At 44.2% G+C, this 23,910-nt stretch overlaps 1 protein-coding gene across 1 annotated transcript in view; it reads left to right on the top strand.

Annotated features, from left to right (window-relative positions):
- SLC25A17 (solute carrier family 25 member 17) overlaps nucleotides 1–23,910 on the top strand; it is a 110,342-nt gene that overhangs the window by 49,491 nt on the left and 36,941 nt on the right. Inside the window, exons 3-5 of the mRNA XM_088468101.1 lie at nucleotides 384–450; nucleotides 13,248–13,399; nucleotides 18,313–18,429. Coding sequence (XP_088324227.1) covers nucleotides 384–450; nucleotides 13,248–13,399; nucleotides 18,313–18,429 — 336 coding nt within the window. The remainder of the gene's footprint in view (nucleotides 1–383; nucleotides 451–13,247; nucleotides 13,400–18,312; nucleotides 18,430–23,910) is intronic.

Here is a 23,910-nt window from a genome sequence, read left to right as displayed (position 1 = left end):
ATCACTAGGTTACTAGATACCTCTTAATTGATGTTGGATATTGGTCAGGGAATATTCATTCTATTGGTTTCATATTAGTAAAATTATTATTTTTGTCCATTCCATGTATGTCCATATTTTGACCTTTTTGAATTGTAGATATTTATGTAAGCGCCTCATGTTGTTGCCACATAACCTTTATTTATGTTCCATATGTTTCATTATCCTTAAGTTACTACTTCTGTTATATGCTTTCTGTGTATATAATATCTGCCCGAAGTACAATATTAAATTTGCAGTAGATACCAGACGAGTTTTCATAATCCTGTGACACTATTGCTTTGTAATACTGACACAAAACTGGTAATATAGTGATGCAGTTATTCATTTATTTTTTATCTCAGTGGATGACAAGAGGAAATCCCGCAATACTCCAGCTGTGCTGATGGAAATTATTAAAGAAGAGGGGCTGTAAGTATATCTAGCATTCACTCTGAGCTCAGATGTAATAGGGTAATATAGAAAGCAAAAAATGCTCCTAGATGTATTTTAAAGTGCATTTGTCTTGCACACAAAGATACACATTAAGGAGTTAATATACAGTTAGACACATTGTGCCCTGAACATACATCTCAAGATACGTCCAGGTCCAAAACCATAGCTTTTACTGCAGACATAGGGTGCATACACACCAGGACGATATCGGCACAATTTGGCCAAATCAGAACGACAAATTGGGCAAATCGTAAAGTGTGTATGCCTGATTTGTGCGCTTCCGCGGTCGTATGCGATAGTGTAATTCGCCGTGCTGCACAGCCAATCACACGATTATCGCATGTGAGGCTGTACATATTAATGAAGGACGGAACAGTGATCGTTCTGTCTTTCATTAAATCTTTTAAGTGTGTACCGGCAATCATGCGATGTCCAGGTTGAAGGCAAATCACCCTGAACATCGGCATGATTGCCGGTCATTTAGGTATGTACCCACCCATAGGTTTGTGTGTATATTTGCACCACATGATGGAGATGTAGCATGACAATATCAATAGCAAATGTGAGTCAAGTTTCCTTACTTGTGCACAATATAGTAATGTAATAGGGTCATATATGGGAAGCCGGCGGACGCAATGCCGACCGCCCGCTTCCCGACTGCTTAATCATCATTAATAAATGACAGGCGTCAAAATCTCGACCCCTGCCATTTTACCTACGCCGGCGCCCGACATCCCGATGCGGCTGGCGGTAAATCATACTGATTCCTCATATACACAAGACGCAATAGTACTTGACAGTTATTAATAAATGTGAAATTCAACATGTTGGATAAGTAATGTGAACAGAAAGCTAGGACTAGTTATCTCATAGCCAAAATGCTAATGCTTTGAGTACAGTCAGGAGGGGTCAATAAGCAATCGGAAGTAGTTAGATGTTGCTGCTGATAGTCATCTTCATCATTATTTACAATGTTCAAAATATGATATCCGAAATAGCGCACAAGAGCTACAAGCACAAAATCTGAGTGTTCACCTAAACACTCACAACAAATATGAAACAAGGAAGTATGAGAAATTCATCTAGTTGCTCAATAATGATATGAATAAAAATATGTTCCTTTTATATGGACAAAGAAAATCTCAATCTTGATTCTCAGCCCTCTGATGATACATATCCCCAGGTCTTTATAATTTCATGGATGTATTTCCAAAGCCTCACTTAGGAGGAGATTTAATAAAGCTTAGAGAGAGATAAAATTGGAGATAAATAGCACCAACCAATCAGCTCTTAACTGTCACTTTACAGGCTGTGTTTGAAAAATGACAGTTAGGAGCTGATTGGTGCTATTTATCTCCAATTTTATCTCTCTCCAAGCTTTATTAAATCTACCCCTTAACCACTTAACTGGCAGGTTTTTTTTTCCCAAAAACTGCTCAGATTGCTGTTTTTTTATGATTGAATTGGGTCAAGAACATCTATTTAAAACTTATCCAACACAAGTTTATTAAAAAAATCTATATATATTTTCTTTTAAACACATAACATAGGCGTGGCCTGGATGGGCTGGATGTAGGAAGCTGATAACGTAGCTCCTAGGCCCTATTATCCTAAACATCCTGATCCCTATATCCGGTCCCCGGCACTGGTATTTCCCTCTATACCTTCTATCCCCTGCTCCAGGAGTCCTAGGGTCAGTCTGGATGAGCTGGCTGCTGTGCTGTGGGAGCCGAGAATCTCTCTCTCTGCAGCGTCTCCTGGTCGCGTGCACCATTTTGGATTCAGACCCCGGTGTCTGAGGCGGCTCCTGGCTCCAGCACTAGTCTCCTCTGCTATCCGGAGGGTGCCCTGGGGGGCTGGGGAGGTGAGGTACCCTCTCTCACTCTCTGCACAGTGTCCTGCTTGCCGTTGCTACCCGCGATTGCCGGTAGCGGACGCCATCTTGGATCCGGCTCCAGCTGTACTGTGGCGCCTGTCTTCAGGAGCCAGCACACTGCTGTTTGGCATCCTGGGCAGCTAGGGAGGTGGCTGATCCTCTCCCTGGATCACTGGGGACATTTGGAAACTCCAAGCCCTCCTCCTTCTGAACCCAGCTGCTGGCTACCATCCTGCACTGCTCTCCACTGCCTGCTGTTCTCTGCATTTGTGCCTGCGATCTAGTAGTAATGGGAAAAAAATTCCAGAAGTCGGCCGCTGCGCGGCTGGAGAGGTTCTCCCGTTCTGGAACTGGTTCGGCTACGGGATCCAGCTCTTCAGGGACTCCGTCTCACTCCTCTCAACCCTCCTCTCCACCTGCTCCTGAGGATCCTCCTTTGGAGCCTGAGATCACTATGCATAATTTAATGCAGGCAATCACCTCTTCAGAGAAATCGCTGTCTGGCAAGATTTCTGAAGTTCATGTGGAGCTTTCGCTTATCCGTCATGATATGCAGACGATGCGAGAACGTGTTGGTGAGGCTGAGACTCGTATCTCCACGTTAGAGGCTATCACTGCTCCGGTTGCGGGGACGGCTTTTAACCCTGGAGTCCCAGATGGTGGCCTGTCGCACCAAAATCTCCGATATTGAGGGCCGACTTCGCAGAAATAACATACGTTTTGTTGGTCTACCTGAGAAGTCGGCACGTTCTCAACCGGAGTAGTTTCTGGAAAAATGGTTGGTGGACACCTTTGGCCGGGATGATTTCACTGCCCACTTTGCGGTAGAAAGAGCGCACTGAATCCCTGGTAGGGCTCTACCGCCTGGCGCTCCCCCTCGCACATTCATTGCCAAGATCCTGCATTTCAAGGACAGAGATTTGATCCTTCGTTTGGCTCGTCTACGTGGTCCTTTGGAATATAATGGAAATCGGGTGGCAGTGTTCACGGATTTTTCTATGGATGTCCAGAAGTCTAGGTCCCAATTCATACAGATTAAACATCGCTTACGTGATCTGGGCCTCTCCTATGCCATGTTGTTTCCTGCCCGTCTGCGTGTGGTGGCTGATGGACGATCTCATTTCTTTGATTCCCCACGTGAAGCTTCGTCGTGGCTGGATCTTAGGGACCGTGGTGAAGATACTCCTCCGGACTGACCTGGACTTGTTATTCCGTGAGCTGTGCTTGTTTGTTAGTTAATTTGATGATTATTAGCTCTTAGTTGCTCTCCAATTGGTAATATTATTGTGGTACCCGTTTCATACTGTAATTTTAGGTGCTGGGTGCCGGGGAGGGCAATTCTGTTTTGGGCCTGGCCGACACTCCACCTTACGGCTGAGGTAAGAATTGCTCCCCCCCTTTCTCTTACTCTTTATTCTAATAAAATAAAATAAGGGGTTTATTGGGTATTTTGAGTCGGGGTTAGTAGTCGGTAGGTTAGGGATTTAGGTATATCTGGTTGGGGTATATATACAGGGTGGGTTGCATTTTTTTTTCTTCAGGGTTATTGTATGAGATTTTATTTTATGTTTCTATTTTACGCTATTGCAATGTCATATTCTAAACTATTATACTTTTATTTATTTTATTCTCAGCTTCTACTGTGTTCTCTATTATGTAGTGCTGCTATGTCTCGCTGGGTGCCCCCAGTTGTCTGTATCTCCTCTCCTCCCTGGTTTGTGGGTAACCCCATGATGTCTACTAGCTTAGGTTCCCCTCTCCAAATTCTCTCCTGGAATGTCCGGGGCCTCAATGACCGGGTTAAGCGCTCCTTAGTTTTGACTCAGGTGAAAAAGGCTCAGACTGATATTATTTGTTTGATGGAAACACATTTAGTGGGTGGAAAAGTCTTGGCTTTGCGCAAACCTTGGATAGGCTGGGCTTATCACTCTACACATTCCTCGTATTCCAGAGGTGTCAGTCCTTGTTCGTAGATCCCTAGGTTTTGTGCTGGATGAAGATAGAATTGACCCCTTGGGTAGATATGTCTTCATACGGGCATCTATTCACTCCTCCCCACTCCATATTCTTGCGGTTTAAATTCCCCCTCCTTATACTAGTGAGGTCCTGAAAAAGTCTGCTGAACTTATTTCCTTATCCCCTGATATCCCGGTTACCTGTGTAGGGGATTTTAATAATGTGCTACACCCTGCCCTGGATAGGTGGCGTGAAAGTTCGAGTGTGTCTGGTCCCTCCCCTCACTCTTTTGCCAATTTAGTGGATGAGCTTGGGTTGGTGGATATTTGGCGGGTACGGCATCCTCACTTGGCTCGGTACTCTTGCTTTTCAGCCTCTCATCATTCCTTTTCTAGGATTGATCTTGCTCTGATATCCGGGAGGCTGGTCCCACAGGTTGTAGAGGTGGAGTACCGATCCCGTGGTGTGTCGGATCATGCCCCTTTAATACTGACTATTGATGTTGCTGCTCCACGAGGTCACTCTTTTTGGAAATGTAATCCTTTCTGGTTTACATTAATGGGCGCGGGCTCGGAATTGGAATCCCAATGGGGTGATTTTTTCACTGAGAACACTGGTTCTGTTTCCGTTGACATTTTATGGGATGCCTTTAAGGCTGTCCTTCGTGGTTCTTTGGTAGGGTGATAAGTATTAAAACTTTTCAGAAGAAAAAGGAAGCTGAGCTGGAAAATAGTTGTACTTTGTTGGATCAGCAATATCTGTCCTCGGGTTCTATTACCAAAATATCCTCATATATGGAGCCGCTAAATTTTTATCTGATTTCCTCTTAGATAATTCCAGAAGATGTCTGCTATTTGTTAAGCATAGTTATTATTCAGATTTGGATAAATCTGGGGCTTTCCTGGTGTATCTTTCTAGGGAGGTCCGACCCGCCACAGTCCTAGCTCAAATTTGGGACTCCTTAGGTAATTTGCACTCTTCTACACCTGCTATTACGAAGGTGTTCTATGATTATTTTGCTAGTCTTTATTGCTCCGAGGCGCACTATACTTTAGATGAATTATTTGAATATTTGGGACATAAATCCCTCCCATCCATTTCCCAGGACAGCAGAGCATTCCTTGACCCCCCATTTACTGTAGAGGAAATTGGGGTGGCTGTTTGTTCATTTCCGGGAGGTAAGGCCCCAGGGGTGGATGGGATTCCCATTGAGATATATAAGAAACATGCCCTTTTCTTTTTTCCCAGACTTGACCTTTTTAATGAACTGTGTGACCTGTGTACTCTTCCCTGTTCTATGTCAGAGGCCATTATTGTTATGATCCCTAAATCTGGCAAAGATCCCCTTGATACTGGCTCTTATCGCCCGATCTCCCTCCTTTCTACGGATATTAAAATATTATCTAAAATGCTTGCACTTAGGCTTAGTAAGGTAATTAGTGAGGTGGTGCATCCTGACCAGACTGGTTTCATGCTAGGGAAGTCTACCTCACAAAATCTTAGGAGATTATATTCGATTTTGCAGCTGGCGGACTCTGTGGATGACGGGGCAGTGGTTGTATCCTTGGATGCCGCCAGGGCCTTTGATTCTGTAGAGTGGCACTATCTTTGGGAGATCCTGTTTCATTTTGGGATGGGACCTAGATTTATAGCTTGCGTTAAATTACTATATTCTACCCCTTAAGGGCGGGTTTGTATTAATGGATATGTTTCTCCTTCTTTTCTCCTCTCTACAGGTACTAGACAGGGCTGTCCTCTTTCCCCGACTCTTTGCCCTGGCCATCGAGCCTTTGGCATGTCTTATCAGAAGTCACCCCGGAATACGGGGGATTCAGATACAGCAAAGGGTCGACAAGGTGGCTCTCTATGCGGATGACATGCTGTTATTTTTGTCTGATGCATCGGAGTCTTTGATCACCCTTCTCTACGTGGTAGATTCTTTTGGACGGTTTTCTGGGCTGCACATTAACTGGAACAAATCTTGCATTCTTCCTGTTCATGGTCCTTCCACTCCTGTTGGTGCTGTGAATACTCCCTTGGAATGGACCTCCAGGTTTAAATATTTGGGAATTTTGGTAACGTCATCTACGTCGGACTTTGTCCCACTTAATGTCCAGCTACAAGTTGACTTGAAATCCAACCTGCACGTCTGGAATAAACTTTCCTTGACTGTTACAGGTTGGATGAATTTGGTAAAAATGATTGTTCTCCCCAAATTTTTGTATGTTTTTCAGTAGGCCCCTGTTTATATCTCTCCTCGTATATTTAGTCTGATGGTTATATCTCCTCTTTAGTTTGGGCAGAAAAACATCCTCGAATAAAACTTAAGACCCTATGAAGACCTAGAGGGTTGGGTGGCCTAGCATTGCCGAATTTCTGCCTTTATTATTTGGCCTCTCAATTAGTTAATCTACGGGGGGTGGGTTTTGTGTGAGGAGAGCCAGGATTTGCCTACTTTTTTGGTACATACTGTTTCTAGAAGATGTTCCCCTTTGCAATTATTACTTGATGACAGGTGCCCTACGGAGGGAGCCCCATTGGTCACACAGGCTCATAAACTGTGGAAACAGGCCCGTGCTTTAGTGGGGGCAGAAGGTATTGATCCCGATTTGTCTTTTTGGCATTCTTCCGCTCTTGGAGAGCTGGCCCTATTAGATTGTAGCTCTTTGTGATCCAAGAGGAGGGTTTTCTCTCTCAGACAGCTTTATAGTGATGGGGTCTTAAAAACTTTTGACACTGTTAGGACTGAATTTGGGGTCCTGAATTCTATGTTTTTCCGCTACTTACAGCTTCGACATGCCCTATCCGTCCAGTTTTCTTCTGGCCCTCCGCAATTTACTCCTGATCCTGTTAGGGCTGTGCTGCAAGCGACTAGTGGTAGGAGATTGATTTCTCAAATTTATTCCTACCTCCTAACCGTTAATTCTGATGACACCCTAGCACCACTTAGACTTAAATGGGTGGATGATTTGGGTCCATTAGATGATGATGAGTGGTTTCTAATGTTGAATAGTCATGTGACTGCCACCTCTGCAGTGCGATTTCAACAGATACAATTTTTTTTATTACACAGGGTGTAACTTATCCCTTTATTATTGAATAGATTTGGATCTGGAGCTTCAGACAAGTGTCCTAAATGCTCTACTCCCCAGTGCTCATTTTGGCATCTCCTCTGGGAGTGTTCTGCTGTCCAGGTGTTTTGGTCCCAAGTCACTAACTGTGTCACCAATACGGAATGTGGTATCCCCATTTTGTCCCCTAAAATGTGTATCTTTGGTTTGGGTCTATTGGACAGGGCTAATCATTTGACGGTCCAATATGTGATTAATGCAATGACTCTGGCAAAGGTTTGTATTGCCCATACTTGGATGGCATCTAGGGGCCCTACTTTTGCTGAGTGGTGTGGGTTGATGAATGAAGTGGTAGGGCATGAACGTTTTTTATATACTAAGTGTAACTGTATTCTCAAATATGAGCGTATTTGGGGCCCATGGATCTCTTCTTCCCATTATGTTACTGGAGGTGGGGATATTTCAGGCACTGATGGGTTAGCGATCAGCGAGAAAGCACAATAATGTCTTGATATATAGTTTTTGTTTATGATTTTTCAGCTAATTTGAGTGGCTGAGATTTATTTTGTTCAGATATTTTTGTTCTGTATTATTTGTATATCGGATTTGACTGTATTTGAATTAATGTGATCATATGTTAATGGCTGTTTATTACTGATTTTTTTTTTTTTTTTTTCTCTTTTGGATCTCTTAGGGGTGGGGGGATTTTTCGTTTCTTGTATTGAGTTTTGTTATGGAAAAAAGTTTTACAAATAAACTCAATTTAAAAAAAAAACAAAAAAGAAAACATGAATTGATGACCGATATACTAAATATCGATGTTTATCAGATCATTGATGTTTGGAACAAGTGACCATCGTGACTTTCATTTCCCCAGAGACTGCTCCTCAGAGTAGCCGCCAGGTACTCACTGGGGGCTGAGGGGTGGTGACTTTACATTTCCTTGGCAACTGCTCCTGTCTGCAGCTGCCAGGTGGGGAGTCCTGTCGTGCTGACCAATCAGCAGTGATCGGTAGCATGGCAGATACTGGGGGAAGGTGCAGGGATGCAGCGGAGCTGGGAGGTCCCTCTACTATTGGAGCTGCAGGAAGATTATCATCCGGTCACTAGAGCCGCAAGAGGGACAGTGGACATCGCCAGACAGGTGAGTTAACACTCCCTCTTTGGCAAACATAGGTATTATACATGCGGCCGGTAGCTGGACACACTTCACTGCGATCCGGTGGCGAAGCAGGTTCACCCAAATAACGCCCGGAGCCAGCCACATCATAGATCTCCATTAGAATGTGGTAAACTAATTCTGCAAGCCCATAGACTTATTTGATAAAATAAAACAAACACTAGGCAATAACCACTGCTATTTACTGAGTGGTACAGTTAGGTCCATACAAATTTGGACACTGACACAATTTTTGTTATTTTAGCTGTTTATCAACACATATTCAAGTTATACTTGTATAATGAATGTGGTTTTAAAGTGCAGACTATCAGCTTTAATTTGATGGTATACACATCTAAATTGGAGTAAGGGTTTAGGAATTACAGCTGTTTTATATGTAGCCCCCTCTTTTTCAAGGGACCAAAAGTAAGTGGGCAATTGACTCAAAGGGCTAAATTTACTAAGCTCCGGTTTTGGTGTCCTTTAGAAACCGCCGGTTTCTATGTCTAATCGACAGCATTTACTAAAGGTATGTTTTGATGTCTAAACTGAAACCCCCTGTTGATCCCCAGCTGTTTCTAAACAACCTATAAAAATAAATAAGAAGAACATGTGCTCCTTATCAGGAAAACATGAACAAAGTAATTCATATGCATAACAGAAGTACCGTCCTGGTAAGATAATTTTCCCAAAGTTCAAAATTCATAAATAAAAATCCAAATAATGGTGTAGTATTCATCTTTCAAGTCCATTTCGAGCCACTGCATTAATCTTCAACCTCAAAAAGAACAGAAAAGGGGCTTCTCATGGTATAACATCATTTAACCACCATACACATAAACAACACATGTGCAATAACACTGGTGAGCCGTACTGCGTACCAGAACAGTGTAAGAGACAGGCTAGGTCTGGATACCTTTACATGGAATGTCCTTACAGTCACCCTCTCCGATCACAGGGTAGCTCCTATCCACTATCGATGCGTTTCGACCATTTTGGTCTTTCTCAAGGTGACGAGATGAGAAAGACCAATACGGTCGAAACGCGTCATGTTTTCTCGATAAGGAGCGCATGTCCTTCTTTCTTTGCATATGAACGTTTTAGTATTTTTTGATAATTGTGTGATTGTTGTTGCTCTTGGTTTTTTTTTGTGCTAAAGGGACTACACTACTTTTTTTTTTTTTTCATTTTTGTTTCTAAACGACAATCTGCTGTGGAGTGTTCTATTTTTGGCAGTGGTTTCTACTCTATTTCAATGCGGTTTCTATTGAAACCATTGTAAATTAGAAGCTATTCTATTCATATTAATTTAATAGTGTTTTTATAGAAACAACATTCAATTGGGCAGCACCTAAAGGTGCCCACACAGTAGGCGATGTGGTCACGATGCGATATCGTGTCCGATTTCTCCTTGAACTCTCCCCAGCAGCTCCCCGGCAGTCGTGGGCATGATTTGGTGTTAAAAACTGTTCAATGTGTCAAACGAACTATCGTGCCTCCTAAACTATTCCAGTGTATCGTGACTGAGATTGTCATGCGATGTACGACCAGCGGGTACACGCATCGGCGTTGTGATTGTGAGTGGACACGATTAGGACTTATTTTACACGATCTTTTGTCGGAATCAGGCTGATCGTGTAAAATATGGCATAGTGTGTGGGCACCTTAACTGTGTGGAGTTTGTATATTTTACCTGTGCTTGCGTGGGTTTCCTCCGGGTGCTTCGGTTTCCCCCACTCTCCAAAAATATACTGGTAGGTTAATTGGCTCCCCACAAAATCGATAGGCAATATAGATTGTAAGCTCCACTGGGGCAGGGACCGATGTGAATGGTAAGATATTCCCTGTAAAGCACTGCGGAATATGTGTGCGCTATATAAATAACTGGTAATAAATAAATTTAAATAATAGAAACGGACCACTGTGGAATAGAAGCTATTGTATTCATTTACGTGTGCTGCTCTGTTATAGAAAACATCAATCAATTCAATGGCGAAAGTTCATCCCAGATGCCCGGAGGAAAGTTATAATTTGGTGCCCCCCCCGTCCCCCCCCCCCCGTCACAGCCGCTGACATTGTATGGTAGCATTTTGCATGCAGATACACATGCAGTCGCACACAGAATTTAGGCATGCCGCATATTATTTTATTCAGCAGAAACTGCTGGTGCATCCCAGTGCAAATAACAGCAGAAGAAGGAAAATATTTTCACGAAAAGATGCTCAGCATTATCTAGTCACTCTGCACTGACACGTTATGTGTAACGCAACTTGTAGCACATGGAGGATAGATGTATGGAGTGGGACAGGGAGTTGTGGGTGAGGGAGTGCACCAGTGCAGCTGCACGGGTCTCTGGCTAGGGCTGCCACCAGGGAGGAGTGTGCCGAGGAGTTGTAGGTGAGGGGAGGCACCGAATGTCTCACACCAACATAATAATCTGCTGAGGAGCAGCGACACCAATTAGTAGGGACAGGCTATAGATAGACGGAGGCGGCAGCTGATGGTCTGACACGAAGCTCTCCACTAGTGTATGGTGGCTTCTCATGTGACAGGAAGAAGTGCCATGACTGTACACTCTGGGTACATAGTTACAGTTCTAAGTGGGGTGAATATATTGTGGGCAATGCAAGAAGTGCCCCTTCAGTGCTGGCTCCCGGCAGCATGTGCCACCATTATCTCCCATAGTTCTACCCTTGGACAGAAGCATGTTCTACCTGATTGGGTGTCGGAGGTTCCATGGCTGCCCTCACCTCTGTAACAAGTTCCTTTCTCCCACCAGGTCACACCTATCACACACCTAGGGGTATATTTACTGTCAGTTATGGGTTATCTGGCGTTTTTGTGATGCACTGATTTACTAAAGCCCCCACGGAGAAACCACACTTTATAATAGAGTAGAACATTGGGTCACCATTGAATGGTGTGGAGTCTCCCCTCTATTTCCCTAGCTTGCATGAGGCTGAATCCATAAGTGGTAACACTACAGCAGGGAGACATGCACGTGGGGTCCACCACCATAATGTCAACCAGCCCTAGACTGTTCACTCAAGGGCTAGAATCCCTAGATAATATTACTGTGTCATAATTGCGCTAATAAAATTTTTTTTATTTTTTGAGAGACGGCAGAAATAAATATCAGTTGGAACTCAAATACAACTCAAATACAAATAAAAACATATATTTAATCACATACTGTACCATATTGTGTATAAAAAAATGTATATAAGCTGAATAATAATAATACAACTTATGCAACCTGATGTCTCACGTTATTAATAAAATGTCCAATATTGACATCAGCAGCAATTATTACTTTTAAAAGCACCTAATTATTCCTTTAGTGCTTCATCGGTATTCAAACTGGTTTGGAAGAAACTCATGTAAGGGGGGAGGGTGATATATTTAAAGTGCATATGTTTTATCACTCCGTAATGTTAGCTTATGTGATAAAATATATGCTCTTTAAATATACCCCCCCTTTCATGACTGAGTTATTAAAATATGTGCTCTTTAAATATATCATCCCCCCTCAGCACCTATCCCCCCCCCTCCACTCAGCACCCCAAACAAGCCCTACCCCCAGCAACGACCTCACGGTCCCCACCCCACCCTCAGGCTTGGCTTGCACTTGACAGACACTGAGACACAGACTTACTGTTCTACTGCCTGTCTGCAGTGCCACAGCCCACAGAGCCTCTCTCCTGGTCCTGGCCACTCTCTCCCCTCAGCCAGCCGCCGGTCACGGTGCCAAGTTGCAGCGCAGCAGCATTGTGTCAGAGACGGAGTCTCGTCTCATTAGAAGGGGCAGGCACAGGGTCGTGGGCGGTCACATGATACGTGACATCCGCAACGGCGCGACCAGAGAGACGTGGCGGAGTCGGAGGAGGAGCACCGCTGATGCTGAACGGCGCTCAGCTCAGCAGCTCCGCTCCTCTAGTTAGAAGACTGACTCACTGAAACCGGTAGTTGGATGTCCGGGACCCGGGTGACAATGGAGCCAGGTGCCCCCTTCAGAGCTGGCGCACGGCGGCAACTGACTCCATTGTCTCCGGGAGTTCCGCCACTGATTCAATTTATATAATAGAAACAGACCACAGTGGATTAGAAGCTATTCTATTCATATTCATTTAATGGTGCTTTTGCAGATACAACATTCACCTGACATCAGTGGATCTTTGGTTATTCTTGAGCTAGTAATGCAAGAAAACTGTGCTGACTGACTGAGCTTTTCAGGATTTTCTGTTGCACAGCAGCCGGAGAACCAACAGCAGGGGGGTGTTAGGTTTAGGGCTCCCGGGGGGGGGGGGACTTAGGGTTTGCACCCCCCCGGGAGGTTAGGTTTAGGCTACGGGAAGGGGGGATTAGGGTTAGGCACCCCCCGGGGGACTTAGGTTTAGGCGGCGGGGAAGGGGGTTCGGGTTAGGCAACCTAAAGGAGGGTTAGGGTTAGGGGGTAGAATTAGGTTAGTTTATATTTACCTTTAGGACGATCGGGATTTCCTCCTCTATCGGGCTTCCGCTGCTGGTATTTGAACCGCCGGCCGGCGGTATATCATACTGAATCCGTCTTTGTTATTGTTATTAGTTTGCACAAATTTCACTCAATTTGGTGACTTTTTTTTATTTTTTATTTAGAAGTTATTTGTGCCTACAAATGTATATTATTTGCAGCTATAAATCTTTAATTGAATGTGTTTTGCTCTCCTTTGCAGGCTTGCTCCATACCGAGGTTGGTTTCCTGTCATTTCCAGCCTCTGCTGCTCCAACTTTGTCTACTTCTACACTTTCAACAGTCTCAAGGCCTTATGGGTAAAGGGGAATGTCCCAAGTACAGGCAAAGATTTGACTATTGGCTTCATTGCAGGTACTTAAAAAAGATTATAAAAATTTGCATACTGATGTATCCACTTACATCTCTCTTCATTGCAAGTTAAATAGCCCGTCTAGTCACGCTATACCATGGTGCAACTTTGTAGCGCCGAGCATCTTTTCGTGCAACTTTTTCCCTTCATTAGCCTCTTATTTGCAAAGTGATGCCTATCGCACACAGAATATAGGCATGCTGCATTTATTTTTAATCAGCAGAAGCTGCTTGTGCTAGCAATTCACATCACTTCGCAAATACCGAGTCACACGGCACTCACACATTGTGTAACACGACTTGTAGCGCACAGAGGATAGATGTATGTGGACACATCTGTATGTGCATTAAAAAATAGAGCCAAAAGAAGCCGCAAATCACATTTACATCTCACTCTAAATAAAGATTTTTGTATTTAAACTGGCTACTAGGGAATAGGAGTATAAATAAAGGGCTCTGTATTGTACTCTATTCCACCTGGGAATGGGCTCTATAGTCTACTCGAATCCACCGGGGAATGGGCTCTATAGTCTACTCTAATCCACCGGGGAATGGGATCTGTATTGTACCTGGCTACCAGGAATTGGGGATCCTTGCTAACTAACCCCCAGTATGAATAAGACACTTTGCCAGTTTTTTTTTAATTGCAAAAATATCTTACACTGCAGCTGTCTGACCAGCAGGACCGAATAGAGCTGTGTTGGGCCCAGGTACTTTTCGGGAACGTGGCCTAATAGGGGAGGCATGACCACACCCCCTTATAAAAAGTGTTTGTAGCACCGTCAAGCCATTAATAGCATTAAGGTGTGCATCTGTATTGAAATATTTGTGGCTAGCTTGGTAATTCTTTCATGACCATGTTTTCCTATGTGTTGGTTAAAGTTTGTGTTCTAGTGAATTTCACATTTGGTTTATAAGATCTGATCAGGAAGTTTAGTATTTTCATTTACTTAACAACATTAATCCAGTAAATATAAGAAATACACATTTCTGTGATTCCTTGGGGTTGTGTAGTGTAGTTTCGGCTAGTGGTAAACCCCAACTAACGTTTAAAGAAAAAAAGGTAGTTAGGAAGTGGTTAATGTGCTGCTAGTTACATTTACAAATATATATATTTGTAACTGTACATAATGTCTCATAATGGGCTCATGTAAAGTTGAATGCAATTTACTCTAAAAAGGAGACATAAATTGAATCTATGACAAATGAGCAATTTGGGTAATATACTAGAAGTGTGTCTTAAGGGGGGCATCCACTACACGATTTTAGCAGGCGATTGAACGATAACTACGTCATTATCGTTCAATCGTTTAAAAATCGTGCAGTGTTTGGTCGTTAACGATCAACGATGTGCGCTCCCGCTGGTCGTTTGATTGTCTCGTCAGTCGACTGAACATGCAGGTCAATTTCACTTGATCTATTAAAGATAGTTTGCAAATCGTTTGCAAATCGTTCAGACTGAAAGATAAAATTTCAAGGGAAAAAAATCAAGGGAAAATCGTTTAGAGATTGGACAGGGAGTAGATTGTCGTCATTAATTTCACGTTTATTTCTCCTTAGTGCACTGGATGCCAGGGCATGCTGTAGTTGTGGTTTCTCAAATGCCAGCATGTCTTGTCAGCTATGGATTTGTTGTACTACAGGCACCAGCATATTCAACCATTTCAAAGCATCATGGACATGCTTGTCTCTTGCACCAGGAAAAAATTATTAATTAACTCTTCAAATGTATTTATTAATTCACACACAGTGCCTAAGGGAATAGCTATCTCTCTTTTTTTTTTTTTTTTCTTTTTTTTATGTATTTAATTAAATTTTTTACAGGGTGGCAAGATCTGTGCTGATGATTGTCATCAGCAGCAAGTATCTTGCACCATGGGGAAGGCAGTCTCAATGGAAAAGCCTCCTAAGAGCTTAGATTGGTGAGACTAAAGGCCTGATTCAGACCCGGACACTAAGAAGCGTTCACTCGTTTTCAGCGTATGCAAATTTGGAACACACCCAGCAAGGCAGGTGATCGCACTTTGTGTATGCAGACGCCCACCAGCCTGTCTTAAGACGCCCACTTGCGCACGTCATCTCCAGGAAGTGTATGCAACCATCGGTACATCGTGTACCATCGGAAGCGAACGCAGTGCTTGAGGTTGACTTTACCCTACCACAAGCACTGCGATCACTTCAGTGTAAAAACCAACCAGGTGACGTGTACTATGATGCTGCGTGTTAATTATGCACGCCTCTGAAACTGCGTTAAGATGCTCAGATACGTCTGCGTTCTCACGTCCACTCCCCTGTTTCTAGTGGCCTGCCCCTGTTACCACCCATAAACTGCTTGACCTGTCACTCATTCAGCTAGGCTGTCTAGGCTGGGTGTGCGAACACTTCCCGATCTTTCGCCGTGTTTCACGCACTGCGATGCATGGCAGCTACGATCGAACGTTTCTCAGCATCCGAGTCTGAGTCAGGCCCTAAGTTTCACCACTGCTGCCTGGGGAAAGGCAAGTAGCATGATGACCATAATGCAGACAGCAATCTTGGGACTGGGGTGAAGAAATGTGCTTGTTAGGACATTCTACATATTTAAAATTTTTAAGCAAGAAAACATTTTATTGTGGCCCCTTAAAATGAATACAAATACAAACTTCCAATGTGCACCTTTGATATTGACAATTCAAATACTCGTTCAACAATCGCATATGGGAAGACCTTGCCTGTCATCACCTATAAAGGGGCATATTCAATTAGGTGCAAAAAGTCAGTTTCTACGGAAAAGTATCGCCGGTGACGTAACTTCGCCAGGCAAAAACTTATCCCCGTATGCTATTCCAAAGACTTTTCGCCGGTGCGAAAAAGATTCGCCTATGAAAGCTGTCGAAAAAAAGTGCAGAATTGGGGTTTTGGGGTGCAAACTTGCGGACACCTCCAAAGGTAAACTGTGTCAATAAAAGTTTAAAAAATACTTAAGAACACCCCAAAAAATTACTTTGAAAAGGGGGCGAAAAAGTACAAAGTTGGGAGACAAACTTAAAAACTAGCGAAATGGGCTCCAGGGGGGTCCCCAAGGATGCCCCAGGTGTTTTTAAAATTGCAAGTGCTTGCGGCAGGTGGATTTTTTACGTTTTTTAGAACTTAAATTTAGCAACTTTAAAATATGCTAGCACCCATTTTCATGTACCCCAAATTTGCTGGGATTACTTATTTTCTGCAAAATAAAAACTGCTAAATGCTATTCTTCACCACTTTTGCAAAGACCTTCAGCAGGCCTATTCGGGGGTATCTATAGTGTTCCCCAATGTCAGTGCGTCTTTTGGGGGGAGTCAGGCTGATTTCCCCAAATCTGACAAGACTTTCGCCAGGTCCGAATTCGCCGGAAATTCCGCATGGAAAACCAGCGATGTCGGCGAAAAATACGGGACTTTTCGCACCTAATTGAATATGCCCAAAAGTGTTGGAAATGCTTTTCAGGGTGAGAAAAACATGTTTATCTTCTATTTATTTTATCTTTTATTTAATGGCACCTGAATTATATTTTTTAACACAGTGCCTGAAGAACACACTGCATCTCAGTGTTCCTATGGCAGTGGCACCCTAAGGGCTGTTTCACACATGACGGATTTGTCCATCCGGCAAAAAAACATACTTCTTTTTCCATTGCTTAATTTTAGTGGAAGTTACAAATACATTAGGTCTATCACACTGCACGAACAAGGCACGGTCGCCATGTTACAGCCGTGATAACCACTGACTAGGACGGCTGCCGTACACTGTGTTCAGTTTTACAGATTGAAAAGAGATTCAAACACACGGCAATAACATAACACACGGCACAAAAGTCTTGCTTGTGTAAGGGACTGATACACAGGAAAAAAAACCTGACCGTTTTTTCTCTGGACAAAACCGTTGTGTGTGAAACTAGCCTAATGGCGTTTTTTTTTTTAAGTGCCTGAAAGTGACTTACAGTGCTGCAGTCCACACCAGTGGTAGCCAACCCTGGTCCACGAGAGCTACCAACAGTGCATGTTTTCCAGGTCTCCTCACAGAATCACAAGTGTAATAATTAGCTCCACCTATGGATCTTTTCAAATGTGTTGGTGAGTAATGACTGCATCTGTGCACCAGCTAGGTGGCCTGGAAAACGTGAACTCTTGGTAGCTCTTGAGGACCGAGGTTGGCTACCTCTGGTCCACACCCTCTCCCCTTGATCCCCTATGAGAAATGGCACCTGATCACAAAGGAGGGACTTTCATATGCAATCAAAAAAACATGAGATACGACGCCAGGAAGATGACACAATGCAAAACAGATCCGATGTTGGGAAGATGACGTTTTGCCTCATTTTGGGATCCAAAGTTGGCGGGAAGACCCGAGGCAGGGCTCGGTTCAACTCGTAACCCCTAAGTTTGGGTGTGTTGGTATTTCAGGAATCCGGAGCTGCACATCTTTTTATTTATTTCACAGTAAGTGCTGGAAGTGGCGCCGTCCTGTGATTCACAAAAATTCACTGTTAATCATGTTCTTGAACACTCTTTGCAATATTTCCTGTGAAATTGCATCGACCCAAGTTCTGGATGTTCATTCGCAATTTTGGAATACTAAGCGGGTGAGTTACGTAGGCAGAATCCTACCGGAAAAAGTATTTTATTTGTGTAAAACGGATAATCTCTCCTCATCACATGTGGCACTTTGGTTAATAAATATGTTATTTTAATACTATATTCATGGATCATGAAATGACATTGGAACGGTCAGCATTTTTTTTTTTTTTTGATCTGTAGTTTAGATTATTGAATGTTTAGATCACTTGTTTGTAGAATATACTTCTGTTAACATTGCAGCATTCTATAACTTAAAACTGTGATCTATTTTTATGGCAAAATGTAATAAAATAGTAATTAAAAAATGATTACTTTTCCTAGGGGTGATAAATGTCCTGCTGACCACTCCTTTGTGGGTTGTTAACACCAGACTGAAACTACAAGGTGCTAAATTCAGAAATGATGATATTGTACCTACCACATACACTGGCATCACAGGTAAGTGTAGATTACGTTACAGCATGCAGTGTGTGAAATATTACCAGACCATAATCTCCAAAATATAACATTGTACCATAAATGTTCTTTCATGACATTATGCACCTGTTAGGACTTGTCTTGTATACTATTCTGCCTGCTTAGCTGCACCTGTGGTGCTGGTATGTAACTCTTCTCTCTGACACAGTGAGTTACTGGTCATTGATGTTTCCTGTCTGATGTTCCTGCCTGTGTTGAAATCTCTGCATTTGGACTCCTGGGGATTTATTTATGAAGTATACTTCTGTTTGTGTTTATGCACAATATTTAAAAAACCAGTGCTTTTACTAGCCGTGTCTTGCTAAAAGCACTGCCCTTTTAAATATCGGGCATAAACACGAACTGAAGTGCCAGGTTTTACAACCCGACACTTTAAAAATAAACCCCCTTGTTTCTGAATCCCTGTGTCAGTTACTTCATGTCTGTTTCCAATGTTATCCTAAACTCTGGCATTATTCCACAGCATTCAGCATACCTGTTAACTTCAAGGGTATTGGCCAAGTGTTTTCTGTATACTTACCTGCATGTTTCTAGTGATTGTGAACTCGGAGTTTGTATCCTGTGTTATGTTCCTGAGTAGATTCCTGTCTGATGTGTCTGCTATTGCTCTATGACTGAGCTCTGGAACCCATTTGACTGTAGCCTGTACATGAAGTAGGCTCTAATCTGGGGCTTTTGTTTATCTGCCTGCCCACTGCTGAGTCATGTCAGTATACAGTTTCTTGATTTCTCTGCCTGCATGCCATTGACTGTTTTGTATTATTTGTATTCTCCAGTCTTTAAGGGCTCTGCATACCTTGCATTCAAGTATGCTCTGTATAATAAACCTTTTATGCACCTTCATCTGCTTCTGGAATCTGTATTTGGGTTTTTTCTAGGGATGAGCGGGTTCGGTTCCCTGAGAACCGAACCCACCCGAACTTCGGGGATCCGGGGCGATCCGAGCCCAAGCTCGGATCTCCCTGTCTGCCCCGGATCCCTCTCCCGAGGCAAAACCTCGAGATCTGCTGTCGGATCTCGAGGTTTTGCCTCGAGCGGCCATTTTAAAAAAAATGCCTTTGCCTTTAATGGGCAAAGTGCTGATTGGCTGACAGAGCCGTCTGTCACGGCTCTCAGCCAATCAGCATTATGGTGCTCATTTGCATGTAGCACGGACTCGTGAGATCCGTGCTACATGCATCTGTGTGATTGACAGTGACACAGAGCACAGATGGGTCAGTGAGACCCGTCTGTGCTGCTGTGTATTTCAATGACACAGATGCACGCACGGACCAGGAGATCCGTGCTACTTGCATCTGTATCATTGACACAGAGCACTAACGGGTCCGTGAGACCCGTCTGTGCTGCTGTGGTAAAAAAAAAAAAAAAAAACCTGTGTAAAAAGAGAAAAAAATGGCGTGCCCCCCCCCAAAAAAAGAGCAACCAGCCCCGGGCATTAGTGACCCAGTGCTGGGTGTGCTTAAATACAGGGGACAAACGACATAGGGGTCCCCTGTACTTAAACACAACCGGCACTGGGCTAGTCAGAACCAGAGCTGGTTGCCAAAATACGGGGGACAAACGACGTAGGGGTCCCCCGTATTCTGCGCAACCAGCTCTGGGCTCTGATCTGGTCCTGGTTCTGGAAATACAGGGGAAAAAAATGAGTAGGGTTCCCCTGTATGTTCCAGAACCAGCACTGGACTTTTTCTAGCGGGGGGCTGATGCCACAGCCAGGGGAGCCCTTTCACCGGGCCCCCCAGCCGCAGCATCAGCCCTGACCGCTAGTCAGCCCAGGCCGGGGATCCCTGGAGAGCTGGGGACCCCCCCAATAAAGGGGTCACCCTCTCCAGGGCTCCCCAGGCCCATGCTGATAGCCCGGGGCTATCCCCACCACCCCTGGTGGCGGTGGGTGGCGGGTTGATTGTGTGGTGTGGTGTAAATAAAGAATATCAAACATTGTCTTTACAAGTAGAACTGCAAGTCCCAGCAAGCCTGCCCCGCATGCTGGTACTTGGAGAACCACAAGTACCAGCATGCAGGGCATTAAGGGCCCACTAGTACCTGTAGTTCACCTGTAAAAAAATGTTTAAAAAAAACACAGGACACACACACCGTGACAGTATAAGTTTATTAAACATACATACACACACACACACACACACACACACACATGTACACATACTCACCTATGTAACCCTGTAGCATCGGTCCACTTGTCCGGTAAAGTATCCATAGGGGACCTGTGAAAAAAAACATACTCACCATCTCCTATGCGAGGTTCTGTCCTCTTCGTTCCAAAGTAGGCATCCCCGGACTTGGCAAAAAAAAAAAAAACGAAAACGCGATCCACGAACTTAGTACCGTTCTATAGAACGGTACTTCCCGAATGAGAGCTTAGCGGCGGGGTATCACCATGGAAACCCCGCTGCTAAGCGTTCATTGGCTGAGAGAGGCCATCTCCCGTCTCTCTCAGCCAATGAACGGCTCCCTCCATTGTAGTCAATGCTGGGAGCCGCAAGGTTATTAAAGTTTACCCTGCGGTTCCCACCATTGACTACAATGGAGGGAGCCGTTCATTGGCTGAGAGACGGGAGATGACCTCTCTCAGCCAATGAACGCTTAGCAGCGGGGTTTCCATGGTGATACCCCGCCGCTAAGCTCTCATTCGGGAAGTACCGTTCTATAGAATGGTACTAAGTTCGTGGATCGCGTTTTCGTTTTTTTTTTTGCCAAGTCCGGGGATGCCTACTTTGGAACGAAGAGGACAGAACCTCGCATAGGAGATGGTGAGTATGTTTTTTTTCACAGGTCCCCTAGGGATACTTTACCGGACAAGTGGACCGATGCTACAGGTTACATAGGTGAGTATGTGTACATGTGTGTGTGTGTATGTATGTTTAATAAACTTATACTGTCACGGTGTGTGTGTCCTGTGTTTTTTTAAACATTTTTTTTACAGGTGAACTACAGGTACTAGTGGACCCTTAATGCCCTGCATGCTGGTACTTGTGGTTCTCCAAGTACCAGCATGCGGGGCAGGCTAGCTGGGACTTGCAGTTCTACTTGTAAAGACAATGTTTGATATTCTTTATTTACACCACACCACACAATCAACCCGCCACCCACCACCACCAGGGGTGGCGGGGATAGCCCCGGGCTATCAGCCTGGGCCTGGGGTGCCCTGGAGAGGGTGACCCCTTTATTGGGGGGGTCCCCAGCTCTCCAGGGATCCCCGGCCTGGGCTGACTAGCGGTCAGGGTTGATGCTGCGGCTGGGGGGCCCGGTGAAAGGGCTCCCCTGGCTGTGGCATCAGCCCCCCGCTAGAAAAAGTCCAGTGCTGGTTCTGGAACATACAGGGGAACCCTACTCATTTTTTGTCCCCTATATTTCCAGAACCAGGACCGGATCAGAGCCCAGAGCTGGTTGCGCAGAATACAGGGGACCCCTACGTCGTTTGTCCCCCGTATTTTGGCAACCAGCGCTGGTTCTGACTAGCCCGGTGCTGGTTGTGCTTAAGTACAGGGGACCCCTACGTCGTTTGTCCCCTGTATTTAAGCACACCCAGCACTGGGTTACTAATGCCCGGGGCTGGTTGCTCTTTTTTGGGGGGGTGCACGCCATTTTTTTCTTTTTTTACACAGGTTTTTGTTTTTTTTTTTACCACAGCAGCACAGACGGGTCTCACGGACCTGTCATTGCTCTGTGCCAATCACACAGATGCATGTAGCACGGATCTCCCGGGTTCGTGCTACATGCAAATGGGCACCATAACGCTGATTGGCTTCCTGTCTGCCACTGCAGTGCCACTCCTAGATGGGCCACGTGTTTGTGCCGCCCCCTTGTGTCGCTTAGCATAGTCATCCAGCTTCCTCGGTACAACCTTTTGGCCTAAAAACAATATTGTGAGGTGTGAGGTGTTCAGAATAGAGTGGAAATGAGTGGAAATTAATGTTATTGGGGTTATTAATAGCGTAGGAACAAAAAAAGGCCCATTTATGTGATTTTAGCGTTTTTTTTTATTTTTTAAGAAAAAATCCAGATCCAAAACACAAAACCCAGAACCCAAAACACGGAAGGGTGGTTTTGGCAAAACCAATCCAGATCCAAAACACGAAGAAAGATCCAGATCCAAAACCAAAACACAAAACACGAAAAGTGTCCGGTGCACACCCCTAGTTTTTTCACATGCTGAAATCATAAGTTCATCCTCTTAAGTCACTGAACTTTAACAGGAAAGCAGATGAATTTGAGTGCATACATTGCATCTACAATTGTGCAAAAGTAGCTCTGGCTGGGGGAATTAACCTTATCAACTGCATTTCTTGCCAATTGTGGATAGGCTTCATTCTAGAGATGGCTAGTGAGTGAGTGTCTCAACACACTGACTTGAATCTAGGGGTGAGCGGATTCGGTTCTACTCGGTTCCGTTCGGTTTTTTCAACCGAATCTTATTGGCTATCCAAAACTTGTGACTGCGGATAGCCAATAAGATTCGGTTAAAAAAACCGAACGGAACCGAGTAGAACCGAATCCGCTCACCCTTACGTTGAATCATTCAGATGAATGAATGATTCGAGTCACTCAGTGTTTGGTGAGTCGAGACACCCAGCTCCCTAGCCTCTCTGTCAGTGGTAGCTAGTGAATGGCAGCTCCGCCCCCTACACTGCTGATCCGACCTGAATATACTTCTCCACTGTGTCAGATCGGCAGTGTAGGGGGCGGAGCTGTCAGCGAGTCGTGCAGCTATTGGCAAGGACTCAGGGCAGTGCACTAACTCTCCTGGGGGGGCGGAGCTGTCAGCGACTCACTGAGTCACACAGCTACAGCCAGGGCTCAGGGGAGCTCACTGACTCGAGAGAGTCAGTGAGAACCCTGAGCTGTAGTGCTGGGCTGAGGGGGGGCGGAGCTGTCAGCGACTCACTCTGAGTCGCTGGCTCCCCTGCTGGTTCCAGCACTTGCTCTATCTAAAGAGCCGTGTCTCGAGACACTTCACTGAGTTGAGCCATGAGGCTCAACTCAGTACAGTGAATCAATCGATCTGCCCATCCTTACTTCATTCAGTTGCACTCCTATGGAAATATATTATTAAATTGCTCACATCCAGAAATGTAATAAAAAACAATCACAAAACAGTGACACATGCAGAATTGACATCAAGTGTGTCCTCACTGTCATGATTAATTTAAAGGACAACTTTACATTTTGGAATAAATACAACGGATAGAAAAATGATTTGGGCTAATTTTTTTACATTGTAGTTTCTTGCTTCGTGGGGCAGAATTAATTTATTCAAGAATGTTTGTTTACTATTCACACACCACTTTACACAGAATATCATCATGTAATGTAAAATATAAAGTAAGTAGTAGTTTATTAAAATACAACTGCTGTATAATGATTTTTATTGTGGGATCATACACATAGATGTTTTCAGAGAATTAGAAATGACTACGTATCTGT

This window comes from Taudactylus pleione, unplaced genomic scaffold, assembly GCF_031769625.1.
Source record: "Taudactylus pleione unplaced genomic scaffold, aTauple2 ptg000080l, whole genome shotgun sequence".
In the NCBI taxonomy this organism is placed as follows: domain Eukaryota; kingdom Metazoa; phylum Chordata; class Amphibia; order Anura; family Myobatrachidae; genus Taudactylus; species Taudactylus pleione.
Note: the sequence above shows the minus strand (reverse complement) of the source record. Positions and strands in the feature narration are given on the sequence as shown.